This window comes from Lactuca serriola, chromosome 6 (assembly GCF_051521515.1).
Source record: "Lactuca serriola cultivar US96UC23 chromosome 6, Lser_US96UC23_V15, whole genome shotgun sequence".
NCBI lineage: Eukaryota > Viridiplantae > Streptophyta > Magnoliopsida > Asterales > Asteraceae > Lactuca > Lactuca serriola.
The window spans coordinates 21269487-21282744 of NC_136413.1; the positions used below are offsets into that span (position 1 = coordinate 21269487).

The window sequence follows — 13258 nt, forward strand, 5'->3', positions numbered from 1 at the left end:
TTAATTATTTTGATTAGATTTGTCTTTTTCTTTTTATTTAATGTTATAGTTAAATACTTTTAATTTTTTTAAAATATTACATATATTCAAATGATAACAAATTATGAGGTTCTTTTATAAAATAATTCACAAAAATAAGTATAAATTAGTTAATTTCAAAAACAGTTTTTTTGTTTTTAAATGGTCAATAATTAGAAAAAAGTGTATGTCATTTGTATAAATAGCGTTTATATTTTAACAATGCCTTTGCCCAACAAAAAGTGATTTAAGCTCCATTTTTCAGAAATACTACATTGACTCTATTTTTATCAACATAAACTACAAACAAATGCAAAATAATAATAACAAACTAGCAAGCAATGGAAGCAATGAGAAATGGACATTCCAACTATAACAAAGATTGAGAATCTGAAATTCAGTCCTTTCACAATTTGGCATGTACAATTAATTAATTGAGAAAAAAAAAAAAAAAAAAAAAGTTAAGTTAGGTTGGTACTAGAGCTAAAATCTGGTTCTTAATTATCCCCATGCATTTCTGTATCTCTGCATATACCTGCACATTCTGTGGGGACCACGGTTGTAAACTAGACACTGCTGAATCCAATATACTCGCTACTTCCGCTGGTGGAAACTCTCTTTCTGTACATTTCTGTAAATTCCATCCCACCAAACTTCTTAAATACCATTACCAACATACTCTACTTTTTATTTATTTCTCATTTTGAAAAACCCACCCAATTATATAGCAAGCACTGAAAAAATGGATGTAGGATGCTTTATTTTAACTAATTTTTTACCTGAATGATGAACAGAGTAGCCACACACTGAGTTATCAGTTCAGAGGGGACTGATGCTTTATTTAAATCACAAGGATTTGACTTCGTTGACTTAGAATCAGGTCCTTTTACAGTCACAAAGGAATCATCCAACGGAAGCCGATCATTTACATAATCAACAGCCTTGTCAATCTCAACCGTAGGATCAAGCTTCAGCGATGAAATCGCCTAAATTATACATTCGAATAAAATATAATTAGATTATTAGAATAATCCACTTCTGTATTTCAGGCTTTAAGTTTAAGCCTATAAAATTATAATAAAAATATCTGACCTGTATGGCTATTTCTACCATTGTACGAGCCTTGGTTCTTGATATCTCAACAATCTCATTGACTTGACATTTTGAGTCTTCTGTGGCCACTGTCTTGGGCAAGGTTGTCAGGAGGAAGTTACCCTGATATGTGTTGCGTTGTCTCAAGCGAAACAAAGCAGAAGAAACCTGAAAAAAGACATGTTGAATTAAATAACAAAAATATTTGTGAGGGGTGGGATGGGGTGGAAAGACGATATTGCCCTTGCCTGAGCATTTGCTTCGTTTAACTGTACAAGAACAGCTGCGTATTGCTTTTTGAAAGCATCTGACTCCTGAAGAGCAAACTCACCATCCGTTTGGTTTTCCAACACATCATCATTCATTCGCCTCAACTCAAAAACCACAGCCTCCTGCACATTTCAACATGTTTAATAAATTGCAAATCTGGTCCCTTTGCTTTACTCAAAATTGCGAGTTCGGTACAAATTTTGAAAATTTTCCAATGTTGTCCTTAGTTCCTTATGTTTGCATTTTGTTTGCGGATATGATCCCCGACCCATATAAAATGACTTCAAAATTTGGACTGAGGGACCATATCCGCAACAAAATGCAAACTTGGGGAAGACACTGGGCGTTTTCAAATTTTGGACTGAACTTCCAACAAAGCATAGCAAACAAATTTGTAACTTTACTCTGATAATTAATTACAATTACTGGTTTTCTCTTTCGGGCTTTTCTTTGTTTTTTCTTCTTTTCCATTATTTAATATTTTTTTATATTTTCGGTTTTTTTCCTATTCTTTTTATAAAAAACAAAAACCAAAGAACAAATAATAATAATAAAATGCCACATCACAATGGTTTCTTCAAAAAGTGGATTAAAACGTAATGGTGTTGATGGAAATTCCAGTTTTGCAAATGCCACATCAGCACAGATGACCGGTTAATTGGCTATAACTAGTCATCAGTGATTTTTTTGAAAGAATTTTGAATTTTCAGTTTTCATGATATAAAAAATTAAATAATGGGTTTTCATTTAAATGGCCAAAAAGTCGAAGGCTATTTTTGTAATATGTCCATAAATATTCCATTACTTTCAAATATACTTAAACTACTAATACAAAACTATCAAGAATGTAGATGGAAGAACCTTTTTGTCAAGAGCACGGTTCAGTTCAGCAATGGCTTCAACATCAGCTTCTTTTGCATGAAATTGTGCAGAGTGGGTCCCATGATGATTTCTAGATAGTAAATTGGACTTAACTGAAGCAGCATCATACATGTTCTCTAATTGTTCACGAGAAGTGGACTTTGGGTTTGTGTAACCTTCTAATCTCTGATCTTTTAATTTGACCTCATTTAAGCTCTCCAAGAATTTGCCAACAGGTGTTTGGCGCATCAGTGATGCAGGCATGTTCTCAAAAGGATTTAAGGGCATGCAATCGGTATCCTGAGTCAATACAAAATCATGTCATGTGCCTTATTAAGACAATATTCATTATAAAATATTCTTAAAATAAACAAAGAAGAAACACAAGGACATAATTTCATTCATATCTGGAAGCAAAGTTATCCCACTATGAGCTTTCTATAATGCCCTAAATAAAGGCTTTTATTAGTTGACCAAAACAAATAATATATGAGAGAAAGAAATGATATTACATTATTTCATTAACATACATTAGAATTAGGGCATTTACAACCCAACACCAAAAACCTTTTTTAATATCAAGATGATAATGGTAAATATAACACCAAATATGGTCATTTACATTAAACTTTTGTTAAAGTTTCCTTTCTACAATTTGTTCCTTCAATTTTAGATTTTATGCACATTTAGTTTATTATTTGTGATACTACATTATATATTAAGATATATATTTGTTACTTGTCAATTCTATGGAAGCAGCCTCTCTACCCTCAGGTGGAGATAAGGATTTCCACATCTAACCCCCATTCTGTTATGAGATTTGGTCTTTGTTCTAGTTGATTATATATTTATATTTAATTTAATGTTTTAAAACTTATTATTTATATCTCCCGATAACTTAAACATGTCACATATTTAAATAAAACACATAATTGACATATATAATATATTACAATACTAGTAACCTAATAAAAACTCCATAAAACATTACATAAGTGTAATATTTGTATAAATGCATGTGTAAACATTCATTTAAATGGGTGTCAAATGTGATTCTTCTTCATTTAATAAAGTGGCTGTTTTGGGTATAACTGCCTGATAACAAAATACATAAAGTTATAGTAATAAAAAACTTATGAACCAAACTTTTTTTAAAAAAAACTAATAAATATAAAGGTAAAAAAGAATACACCAAGAATATTTACCATGATTTGTTCAACACCTAGCTCAGGTCGATCAAATTGAATACGACACCTGTGATGATCATGATCTACGGTCAATACAGTTCCATCATGAATCTCTCTTGTTTTTGGATAGATAGCTACAACATGTTGCCCTACTGATAATGGCCTAGCAAGATCTGTTGGTAATCCATCTCTACTACCAGAACGAAGCTCAGTATAATGTGTCCTAACAGAATCTTGATATTGATTAAGCTTTTCCTTTTCTTCCTTCAAAAAATTAATTGAAAACCTCCGTGGTTTCCCAAGAGAACTGCATCAAAAAAAATGATACGCCAAATAAAGAAAACCAATAATACAAATTTGTATTATATAACATAAAAATCAGATACCTTCTGATAACACCCCATTCGACACGGGTTAATCTTGGAACATGACCTAAACCAACATGATACAAATACTCAACGAATTCCTGTTTGGCAAACCAAGGGTCGTCTATTGCACTGTAGAAAAATTCACATGCACACCATCTTCGCATCAGCTTGTTTGATAGACAATTAGAAAGTTCTTCCTGAAAATTGGATCAAAACTTATCAACAGTTGAGTTGATATACAGTACAGACAGAAAATAACTAATATTTGAGATAAGTACATTAAGTTTGACTGAGAGAAGGGAAGTGTACCCTTGGCTTGTCTTTTCCAACTGCATCAAAAAGAGTGTCTGGTTTGAACAGCTTATGCTTGCTCCTGACTTTGGTACGTATGTCTACTTCCTTTCTTGTGTCAATACTAGAAGGGGTATGTTTGTCATTTTTGGCCAACTGGGGTATACTTTTACTCTCTGTAGCCTACATTGTATACAATAACATAAGTTATTCCATCATTTTCGCCATTGTGTTTCAAACAGTAAAGAGTAAATTACAATTTTGGTCCCTGGGTATAGTTAACTTTTTCAGTTTTGGTCCCAAAAAGAGTAAATATAGTTATTTTACTTGGAACAAGGACGAAAAAGGTTATAAGAACCTCAAGTAAAGACCAAAACTACATAAAAAAAAAAAAAAAAAAAAAAAAAAAAAAAAAAAAAACTTTTTGGGAACAAATTTGAAAAAATCAGCAATACTCAGGGACTAAAAATGTAATTTACTAAAAAGTAAAAGAAGATAATGAGCAAGCCTACCTCAGACTCCAGAGACTCTTTACCAATTGTATGAATAGCAGCTTCAGATTTTGGAATCTGCAATTAGTGTGCCATAAATATCACTAACACATAAAAAGTCAAACTAATGGGAAAAAGTGTATGTAATGTTCATGTACATGCTTACTTTGGGTGCCACGATCTTCTGTCTCTTTCTGGAGACTTTAGTAATTAAGTGATGTGATTCCTTTGCTTCTGAAGGAATATTGGTGTCATCAACCGAGTCTTTGCCTGATGACTGGGCTTTGTTGTCAGCAGCTTCTAATATAGAAATTGACCGACTCCTTTTAGGAACTGATGATTTACGCTTCTCTCCCTGGCGGCTTGTACTTGTAGGGATAGATAGCAGTAGATGAGAGTCTTCAACAAGTTCATCTTTCCCTAAATTAAACAACCAATGTAATGATTAATACAAGTTTAATTCGCAATGATTGAGATCAAGATCAGCAAAACCTAGTCTGTTTCCTTTTGAATCTCAATGAATTGTCTGAATATGAGTAATGACTATTTTACCATTTTTAGTAAATGATACTTAATAACACACGATTGTTTATTTGAAAATGAAATTGAAAGAAACAAATGCAGTGAAAAAAAACACCGGGAACAATGGGTTCTTTTAGGTTGTTATGAAAATTGGAAAGAAGAAAAAATGAGGGCAATTCTGTAACAGGGAGGGTCTTAAGTGACAAACTTATCACTTAAACCAATAAGTCATTCTGGTTGTATTAAGTGAAAAGGAAACAACATTATCTATCCATCTGTAAGTCAAAATAAAATAACACTTAAGTTATGTCTACTAATATATCTTACCATTTCCATTTGCCTCGGGTAAAATCATCAAAGACAGATTTGCCAAGGTTTCCAGTGCATCAAAGGCAGAATTTTCATCTACAGGAAAAGGAATCAACAGTAAGTACAAAAATTAATCACTATAAATTGTCAAATCAATAGAAAAATCTCTTATCATTTCAAAATGAACATGTAAGGTAGATATAAAGTACAATGATTCATCACACTAGATAAAAACCATTAAATTAATTGAAACTCATATACTAGAAATTAGGAAACACAATACCTCTGCCAGTATGAGCTCCTTTACTTCTTTTCTTGGAACCTTGAGAAGACTTTGAAGGTTTTACATCAGAAAATTCAAAATTTCTTCTTAGCGTACTTAAATTATGCCCTTCTGTGCCACTACAAGCTTCCCGTATATAATCTAAATGTTTGTTTTCTTTTTTATCAACTCGTACTTTTTTCCCTTGTGATCCTTTTCGATCATGTAACACATAACCAGCATTTATTCTTTCTTTACTCTTATCCCTAGGAAAATCTGTATTATCAGCTTCCATGCTACCTTCTATATCCTCACCATAACCACTACCCACATCTGACTCATCATACTGTGTCCAAAACAAAAGGTAAATCAGTCTCTCAAGTCTCATCTTTCTAGATGCTGTTCAAAAAAAAAAAACATTATATAAATCACACATACCATTCTTTCAGCGCTGTGAGAAGGTGATGACATTAGACTGGAAGCTCTTCTATTTGGAGAACTACCTTTCTTTGAAGCTTCTGCCAATGCCATTGCTATACTATGAGCAACATCTTCATCATCATCTGCCTTGGGTTTTATTATCCCTTTCCTTGTTGGCAAAAAAGGCTTTTCGCCCTTGACATACTCGTGAGAATGTGAGACAGGGAAACGAGGTGTCCTTTTTCCAACAACACGAGGTCTGCTTCCTAAAAAATTAAAAAAAAAAAAAACAATTTCATAATTTACACCTGTCAGATGATTAAAAGTTAAAACAACAATCACATACCACCAGAGCGCTTCTTCTTTGTTAAAGACATGCAACCATAATCTGACAAAACTGCCCCTGGATGCAAATGAATACGATCAACAGAGCCTTTAGGTATGGTCTCAGGAACTTTGCGCTGCAAGCGTTTTTGTGGCTTCCGGGATGTTCCCACACCATCATTTTTTTCTTGTTCACTATCTCTATCTTCCTGAAAAATCAAAAATCAAAACAAAACCACTTGATGAGCTTAACGGGTTAAGCACTTAATATGAACAGATTGACTAAATGGATTAAGCCAAAAAAAAAAAAAAAAAAAACTGGCTTACAGTACTGAGACACCAACCATCTACTTTTTTTCCACCCAACTCCTCTCGTTAAAATTGATGAATAAGGGTAAAATGGTCATTTAGTCTCATTAAGATGGTTTATTCAGTCTAGAAAAAATAAAAACGTTATCTATACAGTACTATATCCAAATAGACATCCACTCGACTGATACAGTGCTTGATGGGAAGAAAAAGAAACAGCCCCTTAGATGGCAGGTTAGATAAAAATCATAAAATACACACCCGCATCTCATGTTAATGATTTAGTGAGCAATACAGCAAAATATTAAATAAAATGGCTGCTTCTTTTTTATCTTCTTGCTTTTAATTTATTGACTTTTCATGATTCGTTGGTTTGCTGAAACTTCTATTCAATAAAAACGGTAAACAAAAGGTAGAGGCTTGATGTACTTGCAGGAAAAAGCAGATATGTGCACCTACAGATGCACAACAAGAAATAAAGATTAAAATCTCACCATGTTGCTATAATAATCGGTCATCATTGCAATAAACCCTGCAACAGAGGCTGTTCCCTCTGGAAGAGATAAATATGCCTGAAAGTGACACAAGTACATTAATTACCAAGTTAACAAATGGATTGGATATTAATATTATAAAGGGAAGACAACATGAATTGAAAAGGTCAGATAACAAGCTACATTAGATTTCATGATTACCTTATTCAGAGAATAAACAGCCTCCACCATTTCCACAGAGCGGTTTCGGAGAGCTGAAGCCACCTAAAAATGCATATGGTATTTGAGCATTAGATGTCAATCACAGGTTTCTGATTAATCAACAAAGTGTAGAAGTTATATACTTATATGTTATGTCCTGTTGATTAAAAGCCAACACTAAAGAAATATAAATGTGTAAATTTATTGCCAATAAGTGGTTATGCCCTATAGAGTCATGAAAATTAAAGTGACCTTTCTCCAGTCTCTCCCATGCTTACGATAAGCTTCATAAAAATGGTCCAGCTCTTCCTTGCTCCAGTGTGGGCCCAACATATCTGACAACTTCTTTTTCTGGAAAGAATAAGGCAGTGATTTAATCATCAACAATTAAACATTGTAAGCTATTGCTTATTTTAGCAGTTGCCACTGATCCTTATCGAGTATCAAAAGCAAAAAGCTGTAGTTTGAAAGACTGCTGTTTTATTTCTGTAAATTCAAATGTAGCAAGTGCACCAACATCATAATCACACAGTTAGATAAACATAGCCTTATACCAAAAACAAGAAAAGGAATTGATTAACGTTTAAATATTTTGTGATATCCTTTTCTGTCAACAGCTGTATTTTAGAATAGATTTAAGGAAACTATTGTGTATTGATTTTTTCCTTACTTAGATAGGATCAGCAAGTATCTTTTCCCTGATTTTATGGTTTCCTTTTTCTGGTTTCCATCTTATATATGTACCCTATTTCTGGTGAATAAAGTATTCAGAAATTCTTCATCATCTCTACCATATTTTTACAGAATTGTAATATAGCATTTTAGAGGCTACCATGTTTGGCAGTTTCCTTAATAAATGACTTGGTTCTATTCTTCAAAATTATTCAAAAACATTATAATCTTCTCTCATAATTTGTGTTAGCCTATCTCCACTACGATGATTCCAGTTTTGCTTCAATCCTGCGTCCCTTGTTAACTATGGATTTCCATTGTTATTTATAAGGAACTAATTTGTATTCTTCAAATTAGAAATATAATAGTCTTCTCTAATGATTTGTAATTTCTTATCATCCACCAGAACAGACCTAGTTTCCCTGCTTCACTTATGAGCAACAAATTGCAATTATTACGTATAAGTAACAGCAAACAATGATTAAAAGATTGTCGTGAAGGTCTTTAAGAGGCATGTTGAATGTTGCAATTAATTATACTAAACCCTAGTATTCAGTTTTGATGATGTTCATGTGTGAAGTTGGGGTTTCAATTTCAAGGTTTTGAGCATTATAGTGAATGTATAATTTGGGTTGGTGAATAATGTGACATTATGTTGTTTATGGAAGAAATGGATATGTATGGTGAGGATTTGTCTTAGAACACCATTATTGGGTGGGTGTATGGGACAAGTCGGGGTTTTATGAAAAAGGATATTTCTAGGGTTTGAAGGCCCAGAATGGGCTCCTTATGTGTTAGGAGTCATATTGGTAGAATAATGTGTACACTTTGCTAGATGGCTATATGCCATGTTTTGGTGATTTCCATGCTATGGGAAATCCTTCCGGTGGTAGTGAAAACGGGCGTATCTATGTGTCACAAAACAGTTTATTTATGTGCATCTAATGCTTATAGTTTATACAATGTTATTCTTTGTATAATCCTTATTCTCACACGTGTTTCTTAAATGGATGTGTATGCAGTGTATTATAGGTAAATAAATGAGATTGTAGTAAGTACTTTTGGGAAGTACCATCTACCATGAATAGTCTTATGAAGAGATGGAGCGGAAGATAAGCTTACAAGGAGGATAGATATTGTGTATCTATTTTAAGGAAGTAGATAGATACAGCAAATTCTATTATGTCACACTCAAGGAAGTTGTTAGTAACACCAATTTATTGTATGTAATTATTGTTTGTAACTAGAATATTATGTTATTGGGATAAACTTTCGCATAATCTTGATATCACTGACATTAATCCGAAAAGTTTTTGTTATATGCTATATTTCAAATTTTTAGTGTGATACAATGAGGTTACAAATGGTACTTGTCACATGGTGAGTTAGTAATATGAAACTTACAAACGAAAAGTTTTTGTTATATGCTATATTTCAAATTTATAAGAGTAAAATTAAATGAATGCTTCTGGGAAGTTAGAGACTAATGATGTTTTTGGTATGAGAGAATGAAATCACATACGAATGTAATAGAGTAATAGACAAAGTAATTGAACGAGTAATAGACACCCGAATGTAATTAGACTGATAAATAACGACAAAACTATCATTTCATAAAAATAAATTTTAATCAAATTAAGTTATCCCACTAAACAAGTTACATATAAATATATCTCATGCCCATTTGAAATACATGTTATATCGAACAAACAATCAAACAAAAGTTCAGTTAGCATTTCGAATTTCTTTTCTTAATTTGATTTTTAACAGTCATTAAAACAATAACAGAATGTATTTGCACATAAGATAATCTATTATGTTATTTCTCTCCCGAACTATCGTCAATCTTAACTTAATGAGGGAAAGATACATTAATGTATTCATTATAACTTTTCTATCGGCTATGTGTTTACCTTTATAAAACAAAATTAATAGAAATATGTCAAAAAATAACATCTACTGAGAAAAAGGAATCTAAAAAAAGTAAATTGACATGAAAAGTCAAATGAAGTTATAATAGAAATAATTTTAGCTTTTTTTAATAAGAAAAGTAGTTATGAGATATTTTAAAAAACAATGGTGTTTTTAAAGATTATAAAATGAAAATCAACCCATAGGAAGTAATCACATTCCTAAAGGAATGATCCATTCCACTCCTATGTGGCAACCAAGCACCTCAGTCCATTGTAATGACCATTCCATAGTCCATACAGACCCTGATAACACCATGTGAAATAAAATATAGCCACTGCATTTAAAACAAACAATCATTTCTAAAGTTGAAACTTGAAGTAAGGAACCTTTTGATAAAGTTATCATTTTGTCAACAATAAGTCATTTTAGAAAGAGTTATAAGTTTCAACTGTTGAGTGAACAGGGAACCTTCATAGACAGTAGGTCACTATATGATATTAAACTAAATTTATATTAGAAGTTTAGAACCAATAAGATTAAATTAGATTTAGAGAAAGGATTAAAGAAGAACTAAACTCACCCTCTGGTTTTTCTTGTAGGTGTTATCCCCATCTTTAGTTGGTGGTATCTCATTACCATATGAGAATCGTTTGTTCACACTTCTCGACTTTTTTGCTGGGCCCATCAGATCTCCCTTTGCCACTGAAAAAAGAAATAGAGAATCAATGAAAATAATATCTATTGGCTAGTGTCTACATACCATGTACAGCTAGATAACAAGTCTCCAAAATGAACAAATTAATAGATAGCAAACACTTCATCTATCCAAGTTACTACTTTATTCATCGACTTCATGTAAGCAATTGTCTAGCTAAATAAATGACCATGCAAGAAGGACATGTTTTTAAAAGCCTACACAAAGAAATATTCATGATAAGTACTTGTTTTGGTAAAACAAAATATCCATGGTTAGCTTACCAGATATCACAAATGTATCTACTCCGGCTATCCCAAAATAAGTGTCACAAATGGTTTACAGTCAACCCAAAAGACAAATACAGTCTACTCTTTTATGTTATCATAGTGACAGGCGCTTTAAATCCTGTTGTAGAGTGTAGGAGTTTCAACACTGTGGGAGACTTGGTGGCACATTATAAAAGTTTCCCTTTAGGTCTTGTGTGTTTAATGTTTCCTAAAAGACTTAGAAGTTAGAACTTTGTAATGGCATCCTCATAGATGCATAACAAACAATATTGCCTTCAAAGTTAGCAGGGACTACATAAGTAGTACTAACAGTCATCCAAGCAGCTTTCTCACCCACACAGGGTTGGTGTAACAGTCATCAAGTATATCTTGTACTGAGAATTAAGAAATTGACTTCATATGATTAACAAGACTTGTTTTCATTGTAATTATGTGTGTGTATAGGAACACAAAACATTTTTTCCCTTTTAAAAGAAGACTGCATACCCAATGGAATAAAACACACAAAGGCAAGGAAACATGATCCAATAATGTAAAGGAACATTCTTCTGATTCCCTTCATCTCTCTCCACAAGAGTTGCCTTGGCATAAATCATAAGTAACATAATCTCAAATTCTAGCGCTTTAGACGGTTGCCATCCAATCTCTCAAAGTCTAGACCTTTTTCCAATTGTCGTGACTCATGAGGCTATCTCTTGGATCCATTTCTCAGATAACACAAGCATTATTTGCACAACTAGAAAAAATAACTCCTTGATGGTCCCATCCTAATGGTCACCTTAAGAAATTGATTAAAACTATTGAGAAAAAAGACAGAAAACTAGCCGCCAAGAAGTACTACTTAAAAACACTTCCCAAGTTGCAGCACAAATGACATATATCAAGTTGCCTGTTTGAAGACTAATTTTGTAAACAAATAACATAACATCATCCTTGAATGTTCAAGTAAAAAAGAGAGCTAGAATTTGAATTTGAAAAATCATTTTACATTTCATCTCAGGAAGCTGCTACGGATTCCAAAACATCCAGAAACTTGATAAACTTTAGACAAATGCTACAAGTATGATAACTTGGGTGCTTGATTTGCACCAAAGCCCATAATGTAGATCCTTTCAGAAATTGAATTATTAAATAAACAAAAAGATTAATATCAGGAAAATTATTCCTAATTCGAAACAACATTGATGAATTAAGCATCAAGCTGAATAGCTCCTCAGAAGAATAAATTTAGTAAGATTGCATATGCAAATTACGTCGCCATGAGCAAGATCAGCTCATCCTCGTTGAGCCCACAGTAAACCCACATACTACATATAATTGTGAATGAAACTAAAAGATCAATTACAATCCGTTGATGATGAAAGGCGATTTCCTAAACAACGTGTTAAATCGGTTTCCGACTAACCTACAGCAAAAAATTGAACTATGATTGCGATTCAATTCGCAAAGCACAGAATTCAAGAGGTTTTATTTTAACTAGTTGGCAGCAGCAGAAGAAGCAAAGAGACGCATGGGAAATTCAAACTACGAAAACCTAAAACGGAATGAAAACAAACGAAAGATACAGATCAGTATAATAGCTAAGTTTTGATTACCGATTTTGAAGCTCCAATCTAGTCAGAGCATTTGGTGTCTGCGAGAAGGATAATCGATCAATGAATATGATGGTTTCAACGAAGAATTTCAGTAAAGGGGGAGAGAGAGGAAGAGAGAGACGAGGATTCGGGGCAACAACCGCGAAACTTGAAAACAAAATATTGAAGAAACGCCCAAACCCACAACCAGAAGAGCATTTGTGTGACGATGATTTTTGTGATTTTAATTTAAAATTTTCAAATATATATATATATGGGAATAGTGAATATACCCTTAAGGGTATATATGATTAGGTACCCCAATACTTAAAATTGTGTCGTTTTGTTACTTGTTATTGACTTCGTTTGAAAGAAAAATTGTTACGTGAGCACTTCTTCATTCTTAAAAACATTGATACATCAAGTTCCCATGATCATAGCTTTAAATAAAGAACTCAAAGGAAAAAAGCCGCATACTGATGATCACATCGATTGATTTCCTTAAGTCAATGATTGCATGATGCAAACATCAATGTTTAAATCAATTTCTTTGCCCATTCTTTTCTGGTTTTATGAATTTATTCCAAGTTATTTATTTATTTATTCTGAACGATTGAACCCTCAGAATCGAGACGTATTCACTCGAAAGTTATTTGATTTCTTATTGGTGGAAGTTTTGATTTTTGAGGAATTGA

The 13258-nt window shown here is 32.7% G+C and overlaps 1 protein-coding gene across 3 annotated transcripts; it reads right to left on the minus strand.

Annotated features, from left to right (window-relative positions):
- Positions 1–360: 360 nt before the first annotated feature.
- ALY3 (DNA binding protein) lies at positions 361–12788 on the minus strand. Of its 3 annotated transcripts, none has more exons than XM_079004322.1 (19): positions 12585–12788; positions 10586–10707; positions 7672–7770; positions 7420–7482; positions 7219–7296; positions 6438–6624; positions 6110–6357; positions 5693–6017; positions 5428–5505; positions 4745–4998; positions 4600–4656; positions 4106–4270; positions 3815–3993; positions 3447–3735; positions 2242–2541; positions 1359–1502; positions 1111–1278; positions 798–1004; positions 361–649 (listed from the first exon to the last, which is right to left on the minus strand). In XM_079004322.1, exons 2-19 carry the CDS (start codon positions 10688–10690, stop codon positions 485–487), a joined length of 3111 nt encoding a protein of 1036 aa, XP_078860448.1. In that variant the 5' UTR covers positions 10691–10707; positions 12585–12788; the 3' UTR covers positions 361–484. The 3 variants fall into 3 exon arrangements, with proteins under 3 accessions (XP_078860448.1, XP_078860447.1, XP_078860449.1); XM_079004321.1 differs by lacking the exon at positions 12585–12788 and adding an exon at positions 11476–12151; XM_079004323.1 differs by lacking the exon at positions 12585–12788 and adding an exon at positions 10984–11402.
- Between the last annotated feature and the right edge of the window lie 470 nt (positions 12789–13258).

Bases quoted from the DNA above. Each gene is read 5' to 3' on its own strand.
- ALY3 (XM_079004321.1), bottom strand. From the start codon at position 11,578: ATGCCAAGGCAACTCTTGTGGAGAGAGATGAAGGGAATCAGAAGAATG. The intron at 7,297-7,419 runs GTAATCATGAAA...TGTCACTTTCAG, and splicing joins CTGTTTATTCTCTGAATAAG to GCATATTTATCTCTTCCAGA. The intron at 650-797 runs GTAAAAAATTAG...TGGAATTTACAG, and splicing joins CTACTCTGTTCATCATTCAG to AAATGTACAGAAAGAGAGTT.